At 37.0% G+C, this 24,473-nt stretch overlaps 1 protein-coding gene across 2 annotated transcripts in view; it reads left to right on the top strand.

The window, feature by feature from the left end:
- The window catches only part of Tk (Tachykinin), a 556,450-nt gene extending 539,051 nt beyond the window's left edge, over positions 1 to 17,399 (top strand). For both annotated transcript variants that reach the window (XM_071595119.1, XM_071595118.1), the window contains one exon: positions 16,938 to 17,399. In XM_071595119.1, the coding sequence (XP_071451220.1) occupies positions 16,938 to 17,044 (107 nt within the window). In that variant the 3' untranslated portion in view covers positions 17,045 to 17,399. The remainder of the gene's footprint in view (positions 1 to 16,937) is intronic.
- The last annotated feature ends 7,074 nt before the right edge of the window (positions 17,400 to 24,473 follow it).

Genomic DNA, 24,473 nt, shown 5'->3' with positions numbered 1-24,473 from the left:
ATATATATATATATATATATATATATATATATATATATATATACACATATATATTATTTCTCCATGGAAAGTAGCACTGTGAATTTGCGACGCGACCCTCGAACAGGGTTTCAGTCTAGCCGCGATTCGTAGACTGTAATATATATATATATATATATATATATATATATATATATATATATATATACACACGCGCGCGCATGCACACGTATGCATAAATGTTTTTTCTTCTTCCGAATCACTCAGTTCCTTCATTGCGTAGCTTCTGTCGCCCTCCCCTTCAACCTAAATGGAGGAAGTGTGGCTGATCACTCCTTTCTCACTATATACTCCGTAGGGAGTTCAGCCATCCCAAACGATCTCGGGCCATTTGCCCGCTCGAGAAGAACCCGAAAAGGTAGAAGAGATTGAGGAGTTGGAGAGGGGCGGAGGCGTTCGCCTGATCGCCTGGGAACACGCCACGAATGAAGGCGGTGGGCGGGAAGCATCATCTCCCTTAGGCTACCTCTCTATTGCCCACCGGCTGAAGGTACTCCCTCGGGGCGGGTGTAGGGCGTCGTGGTGTTGATGAATTTCCAGTGGGGCGATCCATGTAGCGAATTTCGGCCCGTTTGGACCCCTAAGTGACTACAAGGTGACTCTTTCGGAACAGGAGGCACAGAAATTCATTCATTCACGCGATGTTCCAATAACTTGAGTAATCAATTAGTGTTTCAAATCCGGAAATTGGTGCTGTAATGTACAACTCAAAATGTTATTCATGTAGAAATATTAGCTCACATAAATGCTACTATGAATGAATCTCACATACAACAATACACACACATGCATAACTCATGAACACACATACACATAGACACACATGCATGATTTGTATAAAAAGCATCGGAAAAAGTTTAGATTTATTTCAGATATTGTTACTATGTCTCAACATTGTTCGAGTTTTCTCCCTTGAGCGTTGATACACTTTTTCCAGCGGATTTTCCACAACGCGGAGGCTCCCTGGTAGTTGGATTCCGGAAGGTCCTTAAGGGTACCGGTGCAAGCTTCTTTGACGGCACTTAGGGTTCTATTGTGGTATCCTTTGAGGGAGTATTTCACCATTTGGAATAGAAAATAGTCTGCTAGTGCTCGGGACTGCAAAAGGGTTGTGGGATTGTCACGATGCCGTTGTAGAATGTCTTTGCAAGCAGACACTCGACTCTGCTCTTGGTCGTCCGTCAAGACCTTTGGTGCGAGTTTAGTGGCCTGAATTCAGCACTTCACGCATGTCATAAAAAATGTTACCAATACATTTTATAAATACAAACCTTGTGTGCCTAGAAACACCCTGAATTATTTGACTAAATCCGTCTCTTCTTCTTTTCAAGTAAAAATGTTCGTGTTATTGGGTTCGATTTTTTGTTAGCGTATTTTGTTAGGGAAGGAGTACGTGAAACTATGTATGTAGGTTTCTATCATCTTATTTTACCTCCATGATCAAACCTATTAACATAATTTGGTACCGTAATAATTTCCTCGGTATCGCAAGTGAAAGTCAGGTATTCATTACCTTTCTGAACGTCTTAAGTTTCGCCTGCTCTCTTCGTGAATTAAGGGGCTCCCAATTTTACTCTCCGAACATACCCCTTACGTTTTCAATGTTCTTGTCGTAATTTAAAAAACGTATCTTTTTTTCTATGAACCTTTCCCTAATACTTAATAAACCTTTTCTCCCAGCCATCCCGAATACTTCTCTCGTTTTACAAATGCGGAATTCATTTCAAGGTATACTACTCGTATTAAAGTTTTGGACGGTTTCTGACAAATATTTACGTATCCCGGGAACTTTCTCTTTCATTATCCTGAATTGTATCTTTTTTCATCTCCTCGTAACGTTTGCCTGTTTTGGTTTGCTGGAAAGCCTATTTCTTCCTTTATCTACCACGCCCATCTAACATTACCTCGTCTATTGTAGTCTTCTATTACCCTTTAGTTTCTCCTTCGTCCACTTTACATGTCTCTCTCTGATTTATTCCAACAACTTCCTCTCTTCGTCCGCCCTATTTCAGACCTCCAAGTTTGTCTTTCTCTCTGTGTAACTTATTTTTCCTACGCAGCAATTTAAAATCTTTTCCAATCTTTTCTTTAGGTTTTCCATTAATGATCTTGCTATGGATTCTTTTCTTTGTGTGAACATCTTTTTCCGGCTCCATTCTTCCCCCATAATTCCATTAGTACGTCCAATTATCTCCAAAATACTGCTCAAATTCATGAACTGCTGCACATTCTCTAGTTTATTCCTTGCTACTTTGATATTTACTTCACTTTCCTTCTCGGGAACCACAATATCGGTGCAGATATATGGAAGAAAATTCAATGATCTACAGGGGAAGTAGAAGATTAAAACATTCCAACGTAAATGTGGTCGTAGAGCCCTTGAAAGGTTGGAATATCAGAAAAAATCATAAAACCATATGACTGTAATTGAGCCTAAAGTAGTATGCAAGAAAAACGAATAAAAATTTCGATAGAGAAAAAAAATATTGAAAAGCATTGAGTTTGTAAGAGCTATTTTTTATGAGCTAATATATACTGAAATGCATAATTTAACTTGTAGTTGTACATGGCCGGAGCTCTACCACCTTCCCGCCGAACGCCCTTGTGGTGGCTTGCGCGGTATTGTTTAGGTGTATAGTATATTAGGGGCATTCTAACGCTGATGACTTGGGTTAGCCAGACGATCTTAACAATATTGTCTTTGAAATAATTATAGCGTTCCGCATTCAACTTCCATTTCCCTAAACCGACTTAACTTTGCTATAGAACCACTTATGAGAATGTTTTGATTAAGAGATTTTTTTTTGTTTTCTTTACTTTAGCGCCACGTAACTCATATGGAAAAATTAACGCCTTTGAAATATATCATACAGCCATTACATTTAACATACGGCTATAGTTTTCATTCAAAATTAATCGAAAAAAACAATTACCTCTCGCATAATTCATGCAAATGGCGTCAGTAGCAATAATTGTAGGAAATCGCCCTTCAATCCAGGTTTACACTCCTCAAAATTAAAAACAATGAGATCCATTTCCTAAAAATAGACTCTAATCGATCGCAAAAGTCTTGAGCGGGAGGTCTTTAAAGCAGAGGTCCCTCGGAGAAATTTGAGAAAAATCTTAATTAACATGCAAATGAAGACGGAGATTTGTCATTGGAACGTAACTATGAGACGGGGAAGAGATAAAGAATTTTATGAATGAGAAAAGCGAAATACGTTTGGATAGAATTCTCGCGTAGACGTAAAAAAATTAATTAAATACGAAGGGGTATAAAAAAAGCTATTAAAAATTTCTTAGAAATTCCCATGAACAGTAAAATAAGGGTAACTTCACCCCTATTGCGATTTCTTTGAAAATTCCTTTAATAAATTAGCAAGAATAACTCACCCAAATCGAGCGAATGATGATACATATAAACTTTAATGTCATGGAAACAAATTCGGTAACATTTAATTGTTGAATAACACGGAAAAACACCAATAACAAAGCATCAAAACGGCGCTCACAAGTAAATAAATTCTACAATTTAACCGTTGTTTTTGTGAAAATAAAACCACCGTACTAGAGTTAATGGAGCGTTTATTGCACCTCAGTAAGCAGAATGCCAAAATATAAATTAATTCCGTGAGCGAAACAAAAGAGAAACCCAGGGAAAAGAATCCTGATGAAATCAAAACGGCGATTATCCAGCATAGCATAAAATAGAATGAGGAGGGCAGGTATTGCAAAGTAAAAGGAAAGGAAACGTCGCTCATCTAATTACCGTAATGTGAGGAAATGAGATGAGAGAACGCCGACAAGGCATAAATGAATACTGTGACATTCCAAGAGCACGTTTTCTTTGTTCTTCTCCATAAACAGGCGAATTACCTTAACGAAGACACAGAGTGGCCGAATGAAATTACGAATATTTCGTCTGGAAAGTGACGAGGCCAAAATAAAGAAAAGGCAAGAGGAGCGGAAAAAATGGGGTCTTTGGGAATAAGTTACACGAAAAAAACAAGGAATAAGCTAAGGAAAAATGGTAAAATAGAGTGTACCCTAGTGTTGAGCAAAAACACTCCCAGAAATATAATCTACAAAATATTTAAATGTATTCCATTTTTATATTACGAAAATATATTTCGGTCTAAAAAGACTCAAGGGTGCATGCATTTCTCGCAAAATTATTTCGGCAAATAAATCACGCTGTGTGTACCAGCCATATATTAACGTGGTTTTGTCAATAATATTTAAACTTGATCAATGTTTTTTGAGATTAAAAAAATCCTGTAACTTGAGACTTTTAGTCCTTAGTAAAAGGTCGGACGTTGAGCCCGTTCATTTGTTTTTGACCCGCGTCGTCGTTAAGCCGCGGCATTCGTCACTCTTTCTGGTCACCCCCTGAGTCCTTTCAGCATTGGAACGTTGGCCCGGGCTATAATCCACTCCTCTTTCCCATCCTAAATCAAACCTCTGCCAAGAGGGAATGACGCGGGGTCGATTTGACATTTACACGGGTCCCGGCCCCACCCAAAACACCTCCCCGGTCTCCTCTATCCCTTCTCTCTCCCACCCCCACAGAATCTCTGCCCTCTCATAAGGGCATATTTCCCCCGCAGCATCCGCGCAACACGTTTTGGTGCAGTTCGTATCCCCGGAGATCTTCCCCCAAGCATACTCGTAGTTTGGGGACAAGGGACGTGTCACCCGGTACAGACCACGAGATCAAAAGGCAGTCCTCAGTTCAGGGCTGTGACCAGCCTTCTGGCTCCATTCGGGTACCCAGCTCTGCTCCAGACGGTCGCTTGGCACCAAAAGCACGCGGAATCTAAACCGAGGGAGATACCGAGGGACCTTTGATGTCCTCTTGGGACATACCGGGCATTCAATTCATATTCCCTAGATTTCGTTAGCCCTTACGCCCGGCTGATTATGTAATTGACCCGCAGGTCACTGGGGTGCCAAAGTTAGACCCAAGGTTATGAAATTCCCCAACAACTGCAGATGGGCCAGGTGCCCCAGTATGGCCGATTTTATTGCATTATTCCAAAAATTCAGAATTGTAATTTCGAGTTATGACAGCGCAATATAAATATCCAAACCTGTGCAGTATGTTCTGCTAACCAGAAACTCATGGACAACGCAGTGGTTCCCCAGGGGGCTTCGCCTACCCTGAGCGTGTGATTGTCACAACCCATCTGGCTTGGGTCGGGGAGCGCTCTATTTTTCCCTATCACAAACAACTCCTTTATTGTTTACTGCGGGTAAATACAGATCGAGTCTCTAGCACATATTGGAACCTGGTCTCATTGACGATGATTTCGTAAGTGTATTAGATCCACCGTACTACGGTAGGAGGGGTAACAACAATTAAATTAGAGAGAACAAATGTAGAACAAACAGGTTTAAGATGTGTTTTTTCCCTCGATCGATAAGGTATTCGAATCACTGCAAGCAGAGAATGGGGGAAATATTTTACTTCTTTTCATTTCAATTAGCCTAGTATGTTGCCATTATATCATCTAACCTTAGCTTGTTGGCATTCTTGCTACACGCAACTCGTCTCGCATGCGTAGAGAACTAGTTAATGCTTAGATACCGAGTTAAACATTCCTGTTGTTATCATTATTAATATTATTTAAATTATTGAAATTAATTATTGTAACTGACAACTAAGAAAAACTTAAATTTTATTTTCAGTGCCTGATGTTGAATCACTCCCTGCCGCACACCTAGCGGTGGCTTGCAGGGTACTAACTGTAGATTTATGGCATACCTCTTCATGTTTTTCAGCAAAAATCGAATTTTTTTCTGCATAAAAATTCCAGCGACCATAAATAAAGCAAATTTACGTCATCTTCTCGTTAAAATTTGAAATAAACCTCAGTGAAATATGTTCGCAAGTAACTTGAGCGGATGCATATTTAGATATCGAATTAAAAACACTAATCCTTCTTTAGAATCAATAACTGATCCGAGCATTTAGATGTGCAATTTAAATTGAGAAGAGCTCCAAGAAAAAAAACAAATTCGTATGCAATGTGAATTACTCAAGTGTGACTTGGTCATTAAAAAGCGAGCGTATGACGAAGGCCTGTGGAGGAACTGATAATATACGTATTGCGTAGCCTAGGAGGAAGAGTGCAGACATTGAAGACCACTTAAAGACAGTGGGGAAATGAAACGAATGACATGATAGAGCAAAAATGGAGGTACTGCGGTTATTTGTGCTCTTTTCTCATTTTATCGCGGTGTTATTCGGAAGGAGAATCGGTCTCTGTTCCCTTTAATGCTCTACATCAACTGGAAACAAAAACGGATACATAAAGACACCGTTTGTATTATAACGTCCTAAATCTTATACCGTCCAAGTAACCATAAAGATACGTTCATCAAATAGATATCGTCGAACAAAACCATCGCATTAAGCTCTTTGCAATAAATTTTACATCATTTATCCACAAACGGCAATGCCTAATCAATAGAATTTCATATCGCGTTTGAAATACGAGCTGTACTAACACGATTTATTTCCACTTTTTAATCTTCGAGTTACTGATTGAAAAGACAAACACTCTCTTAGTAAAACCCCAATTTGGTCACTAAGAGGTAAATCCTCCATATTTAAAAGCGATGGCAACAAATTGGGGAGCGTGGTACTTGGTGAATAGAGTTTGTGGGCTAATGGCCGTAGGTCTTGGGTTCCAATCCAGACACCTTTAGCCCCAGCTTCAACCAAGCGGAGGAAATTTGCGAATACCGAATCCTTATGGAAAAATGGTATTGGCTAAAGGGAAGGAATTGACACTCGTAAGGTGAATACTTCTCAAAATGTAGGCATGAGTCTGAGCTCTGCTCTCATCTATCAAACCAATGTCCAGTTCAGTCGTTGGTGGTGGAAACAAATCATAAAGAGGAGGCGTAATACTGATGTTTAAAAACCAATTCACTCGTTGTGATAAACTTATATGGATAATACAACGAGCACCCAATGCCCTGTCCTTTAAAGGCCCTGCCCGCGCTTCAAGGGAAATTATAGTCTCCATAATTTACATTGTTTCATGCCCATCGCAACTAACCTGCTGAGTTTCCTAGTCCGATCTTCATGAAACCCTTGGTGCGACATATTTTGTCGTTTCAGCATCCCGTTAATTTCCATATTCATGTCTTCCATCCTCATTTCCAGTTCAATGGCAGCTCCAAGAACAACAACCAAGAATTTAACTGTATTCCATTCCGGGAAGGCCATGAAATCATTATATAATTCATAAAAGCAAAGGTTAGTTCAAACATTGAAGAAAACTTCGCAATATAAGGAAATAACCTTGTAAAAATCAATAATGAGCGTACTCGGCCAAGCAAAATTGAGCGTCAGCAAAAACTAGAATTTTTTAAATTAATATGCGAGTTTATCTCGACTGTACCAAATATCCATGCTGTGAACCAACAACGTTTCTCATACTTACACACAAAATATCCAAATAATCCTCTTTTCGCCATCTACTCGTGATGTGAAAGGAAAATAGGAGCATTGGGAACCGAGGCCATTCGAATACATCGAACTTTGCGGTAAAAGTGTTAGCCATTGAGTCACGCGAGGTCATTTCGGACCATTAGGTTGGTGCTTTGGAGAAAGGTAGGGTTTTGGAGAGTGGAAAAAGAGGGGGAAAACAAGGGCGTTGGAATGTGCCCTCTCTTCTCGGAAGACGTCAAGGCCAAATGAGGTTCACCTCCCGATCCGACGGACGCAGTACTGCACTGAAAAAGCTCTCCACTCAAAGAGTTTAAGTGAGGATAGGAATACCACGAAAAGAAATCAATCAACTACCATGTGGTTTTGAACTAATAGTTAGTAGCATCTGCGTATGTGGATAAGCCGTCGCAGCAACCCCGACAGCAACAGATTTATAAATTACTCAATACTCAAACAGATGTAACTCCGTGATGTGCGCATAAAATTTCAAGTAATAAAAAAATAATTCAGTATTTCATTTATTAAATATGAAAATTTCAAGTATAATGATATGCAGAATTAAAGGGAATTAAGTAGGGATTATTTCTGATTTATTACTTTGAATCAGTAAATATCAACTCCTGTGATTTTTATTATTTATCATCATTGAACTAATTCGGCAAATGTTCACCATCATATTTTGATAATCCAATGCTACACATTTTTATTAGTTGAAGGAATCAGTTATTAAAAGTTTTTTAAATTCTATTTGTCTAATTTTTCATAAAAAGCCGATATTATTTATGTCCACGAAATTTGGGGAAATATTGGTCCACCAAAGTTTCCTTCACCTTTTCAGCTTTTTTCAAGCCCTAATCCATTCTGTATAATAGCCAGTCTTTTATTCTCCCTTTCACAGCCTTTAATTACTCTAATATTCTTAAATCTTTAGGTATTTCATTCAAAATTAGAGGTACAGTAACCTCCAATTTTCTTAAACCTTGATTTCAATGAATTCTTTTTGTTATTTACTTAATATTGTCCCTTGATGTCAATTCCTTTTTATTTAAACCAGGTCTTTTATATTTGTCATAAATATATTTTCAAATAATTTTGGTATTTTGGTCTCTGTATTTCTTTGAACAAATGAAATTAAACAGTAATCCAACAGTACCGACGTGGGATGTGCCAGATACCTCAGGCTTTCATTGACTTATTTTCTCTGGCAATATTTTACAGCGTTATAAGACAACTTCAGTATTTAAGCACTCTTATAATTTTCTCCTAAAATATTTTTCATCCTGGTATTACTGTGAAAGAGCTTTTGCAAACTATATTGACATAGATAGAGAAGTGACTCAGTGGTTATGGTATTTTCGTGGTCACTAACGGGACGAGGAGAATCTACTCGACACTGATTTTCGCTTATAATTATTGCATAATGCCTTGCACTGATGACTCATTATTGGCTGCAAATATTTACTATAATATTAAATCCATTCTTTCACGAAACCTAATATTAATTTAAACTGGAAGTTTAAATTGCTAAATTTCTCTTTTATTTTTACAACATATTACTTTTAAAATATTATTTAAATTTTTGAATTAACCTTGAATTGGTTTAACATTATTAAACTAGGGCCTTTTTCTAAGAACCAAAGGTGACACATTGAGCGCTTTCATAAAAACGCTCAAAATTGCGCAAAGGCAAAGTAGAATTATGCCCGGAAAATCTGCCAATGGGTTACTAAAAAGGCGATGCGAAGATTTATGAAAGTTATACCAAAATGCAACTAAATTCCTGTCAACACTTTTCCCGTAACGTTTTCGTGTAAGTCACGACGACATCCAAATCAGTTTCTATTTGGAAATGTTCGCTTTCGGGGAGAAAGACGGCACAGCAACTATACGGAACTCTACCCCTCGAATATTGCGTTTCGGATTTTTACCCGAGTCAAATAATTCTACAGTACGTCGAAAACATTCAGCACTCGAAACCACGAATCAAATAAATAATCCTAAAATTAAAATGATCGGAATCTCTCCTAACCCTTTCGGGATTTAAAAAAAAGCAACGCTTTCCATTTGATGCAAACGCTTTTTTTATTTTCTTCGGAGAACCCGAGCATTCCGATGCAAATACAGGTATAAGGAGCGTGCCTTTTGAGAATTTACGTGGGCTTACACAAAATATTTTTTCTACGATTCCATGCGTAGAACAGGCTTGACATTCAATAACATTTGCCAATGTGCACTCTGCGAGACTTTATCGGAGAAGTCATACTGAGGTCAGCGTAAATTTTTACGTGTCACAACTTCGGCAGAAGAGTTGCCTTAGGCACATTTTGAGACTGAAATGGAAAGAAATAAGTTATCATCGGATGACGCGTTGACAAAAACTGCTGCAGCAAATCAGCCAAAGGAATATATTATACTGACATTTAAACGGTCACGCATTGTTTCCTCTGCGTATAGATGCATCGTAAATGTTTTTATTTATATCTGCTGTATAATTTGATTTTGTGATATTACAATCGTTAGTAATAAATAGAGAGAGTTGGGGAAAATAATGTCTGTCAACGACTACTTAATGGACGATAAGAATATTTTTTCTTGTTCTAAACTACTACTGATTTCATCAATCTATTTCCACTCACTTTTTTGTCAACCAAATTGCATAATCTCTTACTCTTCCAACGAACCAAGGATTCCTTTCCAAGTTTTCAACTACTCAGTACGCCCACTATACTTTTGTTTTCCATCCTTCAAGTAGTAGTACCAATTCCTTCCTCACTTACCCTACTGTAGTATGCATGCATGTAAGTATTAATTTTATGCCTAGAATAGCATGTATACGACGATGGGTTAAATGGAAGGAGGGACGATTAGGTCTCATTTCGCCCAAATAAAGACCTCTATCGATCTATCTGTATTCAGTAATTATTTTTTTGTCCACCAAATTCACTTACTATTTTCCATGTCACCCTTATGTACGTACTACACCTCAAATACTTGCATCCCGACGCTTACCCTTATTTAATAAATGAGTATTTCACAAAGCCTCCTGCTTTAGGAGACCAATCCTCTTATGTCTTTGAACATTAATTTCTGGATTAATCTTGTCTTTATATCACTTCAAATATTATAGGTCTTAAATTCCCTCATTTTTGCGAATATTTTGTATGCAAACACAATTAACTTTTGTACCCTAAGGATATTTTGTAATGCTCAAATCACCGTCGAAAACAACAATCCCCCCTTGCTTTTTAACAACTTAAAAAAAATATTGCAGGATAAGAATTTTATTCTTCGATAATGAGAGAGAAATAATTCTATTTTACCGAAAAATATTTTGGGAAAGCACGCTTGACAATCTTAAATACATATAGCACAAAACAACCATTCGCAAAAATCCAAAGTGCAACATACTCAGAGCTGCATCCGATTTATCGAAGAAAATCACATTGGAGGTAATGCTTCGTCACGCAATCACTTGAATCAGTGTTTTTATTGAGATCCACGAGAGATTATCGTATTAACAATATCATGGCTCGCTAATTAAAAACAAGCACAGGTTTTTTCAGGGTGGAACTGCAAAATATTTACCATAATTCATAAAAATCGTAAAACACCGAAATGGAAAGGGTAACCATTCCGGGTCATTACGCCTAATTAGCCGATACCAGAGCAGCAAGACCAGTTAACTCGGACTGCCTAATTAGGCGAAGCGCACTCATCCGGGATTCTGCGACGGGCCGAATAACCAGCCGACCAGCAATAAATTGCGATTAAGGTATGGAAAAACAAGAGACAAACGTAAGCGTGCTTTATGCGCAGCCATTGACCGTTGACTACACGCTCCGGAAATATTTCAAGGTTCAACAGAGTAGGAGCAGCTTTCACTGAAATCATTGGTAAGGAGCAGACGCATAGCGTGAGAAAGGAACAAGACCACAGGCACTAAATTAATTGTAATTTACACCGACTGGAACGGAATGCCCGTTCACTTTATCGTGAAAAACAACCTCCTCATACCGCCACAAATGAATCCCCTGATTTCAGGAGATTCGAATCATGATTTCAGAAACGTAGATTATTAGAATACACGGTCGCAAGAGATGAAATGTCACCTTTCAATGGAAGTAGAATACTTCCTTTTTCTTTCTGAGCTTACTTAGTATTTTTTAAAGAAATTATTCAAAAAAACATTCTCTTTCTGCGATGGAAGGGGTTGAAAATACTGAAATGAGTGGGAGTGAGGATTATCATCAAGAGGGTGCCCTTTTGCATCGAAAAAAATATTTTAATACACCAATCAATAAGGGATCGGATTGGTGCAGTCTCTTATGTACTGACTTTTCACTTCGGTGTTCAGGGTTTCCGAAGTCCCGACGGAGAAAAAGACGATGTCTGTCTGATGGGACGTTAAAATGTGGACCCCTTGGCGCCATTTGTTAACGCAGTTGATAAACGCTGACGAGGGGTCTCTCTTCATCCTTCGTCCACTACCCCAGCATCCAAACTCAACCAAATTTCCCATCCATCCCTAATTTCCTTAGCAGTCGGTTGCCTCCCCTTATTACTAATACCATTTAATAATCAATATTATAATAAATATTCCCTGTTTGTCGCTGAGTTTAACCTTTTAGTTTTTAAATTATCCCGTTGGAGATTTGATTACCCTTTTGATTTTTCAATATATTTCCGAACCTAACGGCTTCGTCTTCAAGTCTGGGTTTTAGATTTGGGCCATTGATTTCATTTTTCTCTCTCCTCGCGAACTATTTTTAAATGACAAAGTACTCTGAAAATAATGAGGTTTTATTGAAACCATACTCGTTTTTAATGGACGTTTATTTATTTCTCGAATGTTGCTTGTTTATTTTTGAAATTTTATTTTTGCTGAATACTCCTTTTCTGCTTTCTTTATTTCTTCCTATTTCATTCTTGGAAATCTATTTAATTTTATCTCGTGTGTCCTCTGGGATTTCATCTGTGTTTCTCTACCCTTTATCGATTCTATTCCTCTCTGCGACCCTGAACCAGTCGACTCTCAGGATAGTATTTACACGACGTTCAGAAAACTTTTTATTCTTCCTCATTCTCCGTAAGTGCGACGGGATTTGGTGGCGGCGAGTGAGGATGGCTAACTTCCAGACAAACAGGACGACGAGATGTGGAAAAGCGTCGGGAGGTGGTGGTAGGGAACAGGATCCAGGCATGGGATTGGAAGGGTGGGCAGGTAGGGGATGGTTAGGGGAGGAATTTAGTAGCAAGAAAAAGGGGAGAGAGAATATAAGAGAGCAATAAAGAGGCGAGGCGGGTGGGTACGATGGACGTGCATGGACTACAGCTGAGAGGAAGAGTGTGATGGAAAAACAGCTAAATAAAATAATACTAAATTAAGTTGCGGACGATACGGAGAATCTTGTAATATTTGTTTCTTGTTTATCTGGCCCCTCCTGACCAAACAAAAGCTGATTGGCTTAGGGGAACCAGAAGAAGTTTATTTCGATTTCTTGCAATCCGCAGTCGTTGTAGTAGTTTTTATAAGAGGCTAAGGTCATTTGCGCCAATAGGGATGGATTGGAAAGGAAGGGTGGAGAGAAACCCAGCGTCGGCATTAGTCTACTCTTGTCGAAAGGCGCCAAGGGGTCCGCTGTTTAACGTGCCATCCGACGGACGTCGTCCTCACTCAAAGTGCTCTCCACAAATCACCTCAAGTAGGGATCGGGATATTGCTGAAAAATATTGTTGCCTCCAGGATATGAACCCGGGCTCTCACGGTGGGAAGTCTTTACGTTAGCCACCGCACCATCCCAATCCCCTCCAATCCGTATAATATGTTCTTTCATTAAAACATTATTATGAGGTTGATTATAAAATCAAAAAAATAGATAAATAATAAACAAAAGTCACTCATTTTCTCTGATCACAATCAAAATAGCCCCTTAAGGATTCTCCTGATTACATAAGTTCTCCTCATTTTCTAAACTCATTTTTTTAATTCAAAACTTTTCCATTTTATTCCTAAACTGAATATAAGATTGTGAAATTACAATGAGTTTACGCTCTAGGCTCTAAGTCAAATTATGATAATGGTCCAGATATTTGTGCGGTTAATTAGAATTAAAGTGAGGTGATGGAATATTTCTATAAAGGCTCCCGCGGCATGATATTTTTGAACATATTTCTTTTCGAAATTTCATCCCATAATTCTTAATTCTTAAAAATGTGGAAATTCCGCCGATACTCCAAGCAGTACTTCAGGTGAAGTCTATACAAGACGGTATTAAAAAAACCCTCTGCACATCACTTGAAGAAACAGACTCGAGCGCCCGTGAAACTTTTGCACTTTTTTAAACATTATGCACGTATGAAACCCAGAATAGAAATATAACCAAGACCGTGAAACGCTTTTAAAATATTTCAAACATAAGTTAAATCTTACAGTACAATAGTAAAACATTTTCAGAACTAATTAACACTCACAACCTTTTGTTACAAGTCTTTTCCTTCGGTTGGCTGAGGAGGGATACATTGTAGCTAAAATACGCGTATCGGACTCAAACTCGTATTTCCCAGTTATTTGCTAACTTTGCTCAATTTGAATAATATTCTCCTAGTAGTGAGGCCCTTTTTGAATGTGTGAATGATTGTTTTTCTGAGTGCTTGTGAGTGTGTCAACTCTGTGCTTATCCTTGCCGCGGAACTCATTCCCATTACAGTCACGGATAGTGTTTATCTGTTCATAAACCCAGGTATCCTCAACGGAGTCTCTTGAACTCTGTAAATGATCCCATTGGGCTTGAGTGCTTGGGTCTGTAGTTGGTCACTGGCAAGGAAGTAACATTCCCGCAAATTACTGCAGAAGGGTGTTCTGGTTGAGAGGTTGCGGTTGGTCACTGTCGTGGGATTTCTTTTCCCACAAACAATCACAACAAATTTTGTTTTCATTGCGGGACGAGTGTTGCTAATTTATTACGGCTATAGGAGTTTTTATTTTATTTTATTACTTTACGAGATCGTAGAGCTCAATTTCTTTTATTTTAAGAACTCCCAGTGATATTTTTAGAAATATAAAATTATTGCAGAAGGATTCGCGTCTTAAAGAGGCCGTGAGGAAAGCTGCTTAGCAAATTTCGACAAAGAAATTCTAAATAAATTCCCAGATAAATTCCTATTTTCACGAAATTTTTTGTAGGATTCCTGAATATGAATAAAAATGAGGGGGCCTTCCTCGCCCCCAGGCAGATTCTTTCCTCATCCGAGATACTCCTCCTTGAGTTAGCTATGGCGATAAAAGTTTCGAGGGCAATATTTTACATCCCTTATAACGGAAACCGCGGTCATTCCTATCGCATTACTCCTTGCTCCATGGTCGGGTTAATATGCAATTTCAAATCGAATGGCTTGAAATTCATTATTAGTGAATCCGTTCAAGTTGCAACTTAAGGCTGTCATATTTTTTTTTCTAAATTGACTTAATTTGTAAAACGGATGTCTTGAAAGAATGTGATTAATACATTTGTTATTTGAAGAGATATTTCACCTAGGTTCCATAAAACATTAAGTTGCATATGACATTAAAAGATGGGCTATTACACATGAAAGAATTAATAGCAGGCATCGTCATTTAAATTCTCCCGTGGTACAAGATATTTTATCAAATAGCTTGAAAAGTATAACTCTCGGCGCTCTCCCATTATCCCTAATCTCAATAGTTTCTTTGAATGAGGTTTGCTTAAGTTTTCAAGACCATTTATTTTTTCTAACAAAATAATAATTATATCAGATAGTTGGAAAATAAAGTTAAATGTCGGAATTAAATCCTTGTAATAGAAGATATTTTTCACAACTTCGACGAAATGAACCCATTGCTGGCGAGAACGCTTCTCTTTGCATCTCTTTTGCTCACTGGAAATCCCGTCTTATCCGTATGCTGTGGTTTCTTGGGTTATTTGCCCCGTGGCGTTCCTCTTTCTTTAAACTGTTGCACCCCCTACTGAATTTTTCACAATTATTACCAGCATCGCCGCATGTCTCACTTAATTGATGACGAATTACGATCGGTGTGTTGAACCATGCAATTCGAGAAAATGGATGATTACACGCATTTTTCCTGTGCAATAAAAGACTTATTTTTTAATACTAAAAACCCTTCAAGCACTAGTGTCAACTTTTAGAGTCCTGTATAGTGTTTGGTGCAGCCATTTATGACTTGTATTCATAAAGAAGATCCGCGTATTTTGAGTTCAGCCACATCTTTTGCTCGCCTCCAATGCCCACGAAAAAAATTGAAAAATCTAAGAACTTGAAGGCAACTCGTATAATGCATGCTTTAATAACTACTTCCTACTCTGAAATTTGGAAATTAACCATTCTCCCGCACACTTCAAGTTTCATCACGCATACTTTTTACTTCTTAAAGTAATTTGAGTGCATTTACTCGGTTAAATTGTGAAAAAGGTTGAAATATTTTATACTAAAACCTTAGACCCAGCAGTGATGAAAGAGAGACAATTACCATGCCCTACCGTCCATAAAATACATCCATGATAAGAGTAAGAAATATGGGGTTACACGAGGCAAGAGAGGTAGGTTAATGTGATAACTCAGTACGCTTTTCGCGCATTAAGAACAGACTATTCGCATCTGATGAATAGACTACGGATTGCAACAGGTAGACCTCGTTTATTTTTTTAATAACTGAATTTTCTTTCATTAACGAATACCTGAATCCATATTCTCTATTTTGTGCGATATCCCGCAAAATACTTTTCCTAGTTCTATCTACATCTACATAATATCCCGCGAGCCGCCGCAAGGGCGTGTGGCGGGGGGTGTCAAGGTTACCACCCGTAAAAGAGAAGAAAACTACAAGTAAAATGAACACATTAATGCAAACCTACACCCACAGTGGCGTATACATTCATGCGAAAACCCTTCCAACCTACGCGCATGCAAATAGATATACTATTAACTAAAAAACAGTTGCACAATTGAGTGTAGTAAAAGGTTATCCAATTCCAAGTAAAGTTATTACAGTAATATGCCCGACATCTAAACCTAGAAAACCAAATACATCTCCAGCGAGAAGACTGTAATCTAATGATTTAGTCAAAAAACAAGAGCAAGAGTGACTGTACACATGAGGAAATACATATTCAAATACCTGTCTGTACTAATGCATATGTGGTTGGTGCCCTATAGCCCCCACGCAACGGGCTAGCTTGCGGAGCAATGGCTAAATATAGTTGAACATTTAAAAAATATGCATAAACATTTTTACAATAATTACTTTTAAAAGAGGTTCATAAAAAATAATTTGTTATGGGAGAGAGAGAGAGATGAATGAACTGAAGAAGATGGGTTGATAGAGTTACGATAATAAAACTTGAACCAGATTGTGAGGGAATTGGTTTTAATTTTTTCCTTTTTTCGCTATCTTTCGCAGCAAACGGTGAGAATGGCTACGAGATGGAACCCAAGCACCAGGATGGAGTTGACGAAGAGATAGCACTCCAAAACCAAGTCGAAGTCGACCACAGTGGAAGCCAGTGAACCAAACGACGCACCAAAGGGAAGGATTGAAGAAAAGTGATCGGAAACCCAATATCTGCCTGAGTATTATTACCCACCTCACATCAATGGAAGACACCTTGTTGAGAAATTGTATTTAAAAAAAAGCCAATAATCCCCAGATGTTATTTTAAAAAAATGTCACCCGATCTCTGACCCTATTGTAAAACCCTCGTCTAGTAGCATACGATGTTTTTCCTTCTTTCAACTTTGTGCCGTGCGGAGTATCCGGACTGCGGCAAGTGTTTTTTGTTTTCTCCCCATTTAATTTTTTCCCCTCACCAAATAACTCCCACCCCCTCCTCTTCAATAAACTCAGTGAAGTTGATTTATATAGTATGTGTGTTTCCATGTAATATTGCAAAGCCGTAGAAAATAATTAGCGTGAAGATTCTGCAAATACTAAATAAAATGAGCGAAAGAATCTCAAAAAAATAAATTGTTTCTCCACCATCTATAGAAGCTTCTTTCAACACCGCGCTGAAAAAAAATATATATACGGGAAAAAAGAATTGAGGGAGAATTGTTCGGACGAGCAGCGAAATCAGGATGGAAAACATCCTAACTTTAATCGCGTGAGATGGTCACTCAAATTATTTCTATTTAAATGTCGAAATGTGTAGAATAATTGTATATCACTCCCAAAACAAAAGTGAGAATATAACCTTGAATGAGAATTTAAATTGGAATTTTTGAATGATAGCATGTACGATATAAGGATGCGTGCAAATATCGCTTGCGTTTCCAAGTAAGTCATTTTGTTTGTTATCTCCGGCGTAACCTTATGGAATTTGCATAACATTTTGGAATGAAATGACATTATTGACTTTGTAATTCCACACACTTCGTGTGGAATTACAATGTCAATAATTTCATTTCATTTGAATAAGTCAATTTGTATTAACTTTCCTGGTTTGACTTAAACAAAAGTATTTTCGAGAATTCATTACGAAATCAAATTCGCGCGGGGCAACTGGGGATTCGCTTGACGGCGACTGACGTAATATAGGTCTTAATAGTTTCGGCAACTCTATCACGCAATAATGAACGGGAAGTGAAACTTACCCCTCGGGAAACGATGTTTTTTTGTTGTATTTCTATTACATTTACCATCTGCATGAATGAAACAGAGCGCAAGGTATTTCAAAACTCAAATAATTTTCAACCAATCTCTCAATGGATTATTCAATAGAAAATGGATATCTTCATCAATGCACTTTGCTTTCAAACAGGGATTCTATAAGAGAAGTTGATAAATCAGATGGACATGTCTCTTTTTATCAAAAAACGAATTATTAATTTTTTTCCTGTACATTAAGGTACTTCATGGCATTCGCTAAATATAATTGATAATTAGTTTTGCCATTTGGTGGAAATAAATAAATGGTCTCAGAATGTTCCTACGACATCATTTTAATGCAATTATTTTATAGCGTTGTGAGTCTTAATATTCAAAACCCTGTTGTTCTATTTCTGACAACCGACGATTCTTCATTGTGTTATTTACTGAAGTTGTATGAAAGAACAGACACGACAAATCTATACACAAATGTTTATGGATTTAACTATCATGTTGCGTACTGTGTTAAGCGCGGAATTACCACTATACATATATAAATATATATATTATGAGAGAATAAATGTTAATAAATTAAATAAATAATTTTTTTCCCATTCCCAATACAAATTCAAGACATCGGTCAAGTGTTCCACCTATCACTACTGGCTGTTTTTATGTTACGTCAACTGACTTTGTCGACAGCATCAGGTGGAAAAATGTCGAACACAGGAAGAGAGCATAGCAAATCACATGCCATGCCAAAGAAAGATCTATTATTAAAAGATATTTGGAACATTTACCGCTTTTATGCTTTGAATTTTATGTTTTAGAACTCTTTCATTGAGAATCCATCTTACACGTGTATATGCTTTATCGTTAATGTTTACCTTATGTTTCTACGTCGATGGAACTTATCGTAATGAAAATTGACTTGGGTTATTCTTGTGAACAAAAGGTGGTTGTGGTCCATGCTCGCAAGTTTCTCGCGTCCTATTGTTTTAAAAGAAAATGCATTAACAGAAACTGTGGGAATAAACTTGCAACCGCCATTCTCTATGGCTAGGATGACACTACATCTATTCCTAAAACTTTGTATATTTAGTGAATAACATCTTAGATAAACAGTATCAACTCATTTTATGCGCAAGATAAGGAATTTTTTAGGTGCTCTAATGTTTTGCTTTCTTCAGACATAAAAACTCTACATTTTTCTTAGAAAAATAAAATTTTATGGAGATCACAATGTAGAAACCTAACTAAATTTCATAACTCCTGATCGTTTTACAGCTTCATTTAGATAAATTAACAATAAATATAAAGCCTATGAATTAACGAGGGTTAGAGAAAAAATATCAAAAAAATGATAAAGTGATTATTGAATAATCACTGTCTGCACTAACATAAAACATTTCTTAAACTTTCAACCAAAGTGGCGCAAAAATCGTTGCCATGTACCTCATTGACATTGTTTTAGCATTAACGCTATAACTTAAATATCATTTGTGCGTCTTCGTGATAAAAAATATTGAGTAGGAAGTAATTTAAAACAATTAAGTGCAACAATATGCTATAGTAGTATCTCTGCAGAGATTTCAATTCTGTTACGGCTCGCTCAAGTGTCAATAAACTGGTTCTGTTTAAACGAAGGCTAAAACTTTTAAAGTTTATTTGGTGCAGATAAAATAGACAGAATCAAGAACAGGATGCATAGCCATATCTAAAAGTTTGGAGGTTTAAATATTAAATCTAAAATGCTTGAGATTTTAATTAATTTCGTGGATATACAACCATCTCCTACTTCTTGCCTGTCTTAGCGTTTCAGGTATCCATGGAGATAAGAGGAATTCTCATGAAACACGAAGAAAGAATCAAAGACATTGCGTTTCCTTTGAAAAGAATTTATTACTATCGACTAGCTTCTCTACACTGTATCTGGACAGACAACCGTCTGTCAAATTTACATGAAATTTTATCAAATCTCGTAGTTTGTGAAGCACTGACAAGGAGCGCCATAAAAGAATGATGCGAGATCAAACAATGAGATAAGAAATATTGGCTTTCTACAAATAATTTATATATATATATATATATATATATATATATATATATATATATGCCACATATATATTTATATTTAGTGAATTGAGATCAAACTCTCATTCTCTTTTTTTTTACCTGTCAAAGTCATCATCTAGAATTATATAGTATTAATCCAATTACTTAAAAATTATTTATCATACCTGTAGACTCTTCGGGAAGGATGAGAAACTGACATTTTAGTATCAGACGGAGTATGAATAGTAAAGCTTTTTTACATACAAAAAAATAGTCTGATTTGACAGATACACTAAATCGCAGTGTCTGCGACCACTTTCAGTTTCAAAGAAACTGCGGGAGATGCCGCAACATCTTTCGACACTTTCAGTTTATCGAATCGCTTCAAAGTAGCTACACTAGTTCTGATTAGCCTACCTATGATTTATTATGATTAACCTATGATTTATTCCTACATGAAGAGTATTAATATTCCATTCGAACGAAATCTAGCTCTGCATAAGCTAGCTTACAATCGTTAACTAAGTGGTTTATCTGCAATCTTCATCGAACAGGAATACGGTATGTCATTCTTCCTATAATTGTTTGCGCATGAAATGAATCTTTTCTTACGATTGAGATTATATATACGTATCTATGATTTCACTAAGTACCTGATAATCTCGCCTGATTCACGCAACAGCCAATTCTGAACTTCACTCAAAATTTCAGCTCACGGCACTCAATCCAATTTTCGAACACTAACGTGCATTAGTAGCATGAAAGCAGGGCTCGTATCACAAATACAAAACTGAGAATTCGATATGTAAGAACCATCCAAATGAATGCGTAACAACTCGAGCAGAACTACCGCCTACGCAGTAAGGAAAAACACGAAAGAGCTCATACGATAAAATATTATTTGTTGAAAATATTTTTTAAAACAAACCGTAGTTCATTTTATCAAACGATTGGTTCTCCCCAATCGAGACCCCCAATTCTCAGACTTTGGGTGTAAAATAACAGCGACACCAGCTGACAACCTTTATTTCAAGCGATGAAATACGTTTATAGTAATCTCGCATTTTCCAGGAGCAAAGACATGAATACATTCCTTCATAAAGCACATTTGCATAGTCAATATTCTTTTCTGCACCAAAAATTATTTGCCATATTCCTCGGTATGTGTATCATACTTCCGCAAAATGTTGCCTATCTCCCTTCTTAGCAAAATGGGTTTCATAGATAGGCTGTAGAGATAAACCAGATTGAAATCTTAAATTTATCTTATATACGTACTCCTATTACTTTTTTAGAGCATATTTCTGTACTTCCCTGTGTTTCAACGGCTTACTTGGAGTTTACGTCAAAATATTTTCCGTCGTAGAATTAGTAGGCTATTACCAACCTTTAAGCGTGTGTAAAAACTACCAAAAGCTCCGAAAATTTATTTTATGACAGGAAATGAGGTATTATCGGATAAGCTTACGAAAACACAAGCAAATACTTGCATATCAAATAAAAACAGGCAATTAGTATATTGCTTTTAGAATACTTGTCGTAATCTTTTATTCTAAATCAATATTAAATTAAACGTAATATCTGAATCCACTGGTCTGAGTTGAGGAATTTGGTGAGAGTTCACGATAAGAGAACAAGTGTAATATGTTAATTTTCAAAAAAATTGTAATGAGGGTTTTGAAAAATAGGTAGAATTTGACCGGCAACCAGCGAAAAATAGCTCAAGCTAAGACGTTCATGAAAAATAGGTAAAAGTATAGGAAGTAAAAATAAAAGAGGCAATTGAACAGTAATAGCAATGTCCAATATAAAATATGGTGTTTTATGTTGATGGTTTACTACTTACGTTGTACGCAGCTAAGTAGCGTTTACATTAACGTAAATACATCGTCAGCATAATTGTAAGAACGTGATGGAGAGGACCTCAAAAAAATGCATAATCCACGTAGATACCATACCATCCGTGGCTTAGTTCCTGAGAGTAATTCTTTACACTAAATCACCCGTGATTTCATATGTTTTATTTTACCTCAGCTGAATGGGACGTTTCCCTTTTTTCCAAACAGGTTATAACAATGAAAAGAAAAATAATGTTATTTAATGAGGTTTCGGTTTTGCCCTAAAGAGGATCGGTTTTACATAATTTAAGGCCCAGCAATCAAAGAAAACCTTTCGTGGGTGCGGCTAGTATAACGTTAGAAAACGTTGCAAAGGTCCATTAATTTTCTCGTGTTCTAAAACAACTGATTACTCGTATTCGCTGCCACCATGCAAAAAAGAGATGTAGCATTATTCTAAAATAATCTTAGTTGCTTTTTCTTTTGTTCTGAATCGTTTCTTTTAATAAAATCTCTAAGTTTAATGTTAAAACTTAAATTTCTCGTAAAATTCTAATACTGTTTCACCGATCTCATCTAAAACATGTAAAACGAGATGAACCTTCATATATACCTAATTATTTGTATTTCTAGAGTAGTTGCTGAACCTTCACTTAGAAAGTAACTACGTGACAAAACTGCACTCTCATTACGTGGATACTCCAAGAAAAACTAACTGCATTTGGGCTCCTGAAATTCGAAGTAAAATTTACGGAAAAGACATCTGAACAAATTCATCATTGTTATAAAAAAGATTAGAAATATGAAATAAGAAAGAAAAAGTGTCAAATAAAGTCGGTAAAAGAAGTCAAGAGTGTTCAAGCATAGTAATAGCTATTGGAGGAGACGGCCGACAGATGAGGTCATTTGGGGCTTTCAAAAATGCATATCTTATTAGAAAGTTCAAAGCAGTCGTTTGAAATGTAATACAAATCCGGATTTGGATGCTCGTGGGGTCCAGGTGTAAAACCTTGACATATACCAATACGAAAGGTGCCTGATTTATTATTTTTACACACTTGAGAAACACGAGCATATCGGCAATAGGTGGAAAACCAAGTTGCCATAAACTGCTGCTGCTAACTAGTCAATCAATTTAATAAAAACTTTATATTTCTCTAATGATAGTCTAAATATTTTCATCATGGAAAACTCCTCGGTATAATGGAATATATTAGAGAAATCAGAAGTAAAAACAAAAACCGACGCACTTTCTTAAACAGAAAAAAGTTCAGGATGTCACTAATATATTTTTCATTTCCTTATGCTACCAAAATTTCCCAGTGGTGGTTGTGGAGAAGGTGAAGTGGATAGAAAATAAAACAAATGTGGAAGTGCTAGGTATGGTGGGGGAGGAGTGGGAGTTGATGGAAGAAACATAAGGAGACAGGAAAAATGGATGCAAAGCATATTAATTGGCAGTGGGATGTTGAAGATGTAATTGAGGGGAGAATGCTAGGCGAATGAGGAAGGATCAGGAATGTGATAGGGATGTTTGAACGGAATGAAGGGAGGAAGGAAGTATAAGGAGTTGAAGAGGGGCTTAGTGTAGAATAGAATGTTGGGCTGTGTTTTGATGGGAGAGGCAAGAGAATTGTTTATTAGCTTGTGTCCATCCAAAACAGCTATATTACCTTCAATTAAAAAAATAATTTGTACACCACATATCCAGTTGTATTGCATGAGACATATATGCTTGGTTACTCTTCAATTACCTGCGGTTGATATTTTATTTGAGAAGCAGCATGCAAAAGAATATAGAGGTATCCTCATACCTGGAGGATTAAGTAAATTGAAGCATAAAGCAATTCATGCAAAAACGTAAATAAAGAGAATGAAAACAATGTGGAAAACGAATTTAAAATCGCTGCACTTTGGGTGAGATACTTCTCGGCAATGCAGATTCATGGAGCTTCTGCTGAGATCCCTGACCAGAGGTTGCTTGTGCCGTACCCGAGATAAAGGTAAATCCCCCTCGACCTTTTCCTGTTTACTTCCATTGCCAAAAGTAACTAACTAACATTCCCTACTGGGGAATAAGGCATTTCCCCATAAGGCAATATCTGAAGAAAGTGGAGTCTAGAATACTCAGTGAAGATACTTCACTGGTAATGCCCATTTCTTTATAATACCCACCGCAGTTGTTCCCAAGCGTGAAGTATGTATTTTATTTTAACAGTTAGCCCCCCGGAATACTGAATTAACGGACTGGGGTTAAGTGACTCCTCGCCTTCACAGGCGTCAGGCAAAAACGTTTCTCAACCGTGACCAGTGACTCCGAGGTCGACGGGAAGAGCAAAAATGTCGATCTAATAAATTTAAAATGACATAAGCTCATTATAAATTTATAATTGAGCTCTCTGAAATATATTCCAATTATATTATACGAATATTAAGAGTCTTAAATTGAAAATAACGA

The sequence above is a fragment of the Hetaerina americana genome, unplaced genomic scaffold (genome assembly GCF_022747635.1).
Source record: "Hetaerina americana unplaced genomic scaffold, ioHetAmer1.1.p SCAF_7, whole genome shotgun sequence".
NCBI classification, from domain to species: Eukaryota; Metazoa; Arthropoda; class Insecta; order Odonata; family Calopterygidae; genus Hetaerina; species Hetaerina americana.
This window is presented reverse-complemented; position numbering and strand designations above follow the sequence as displayed.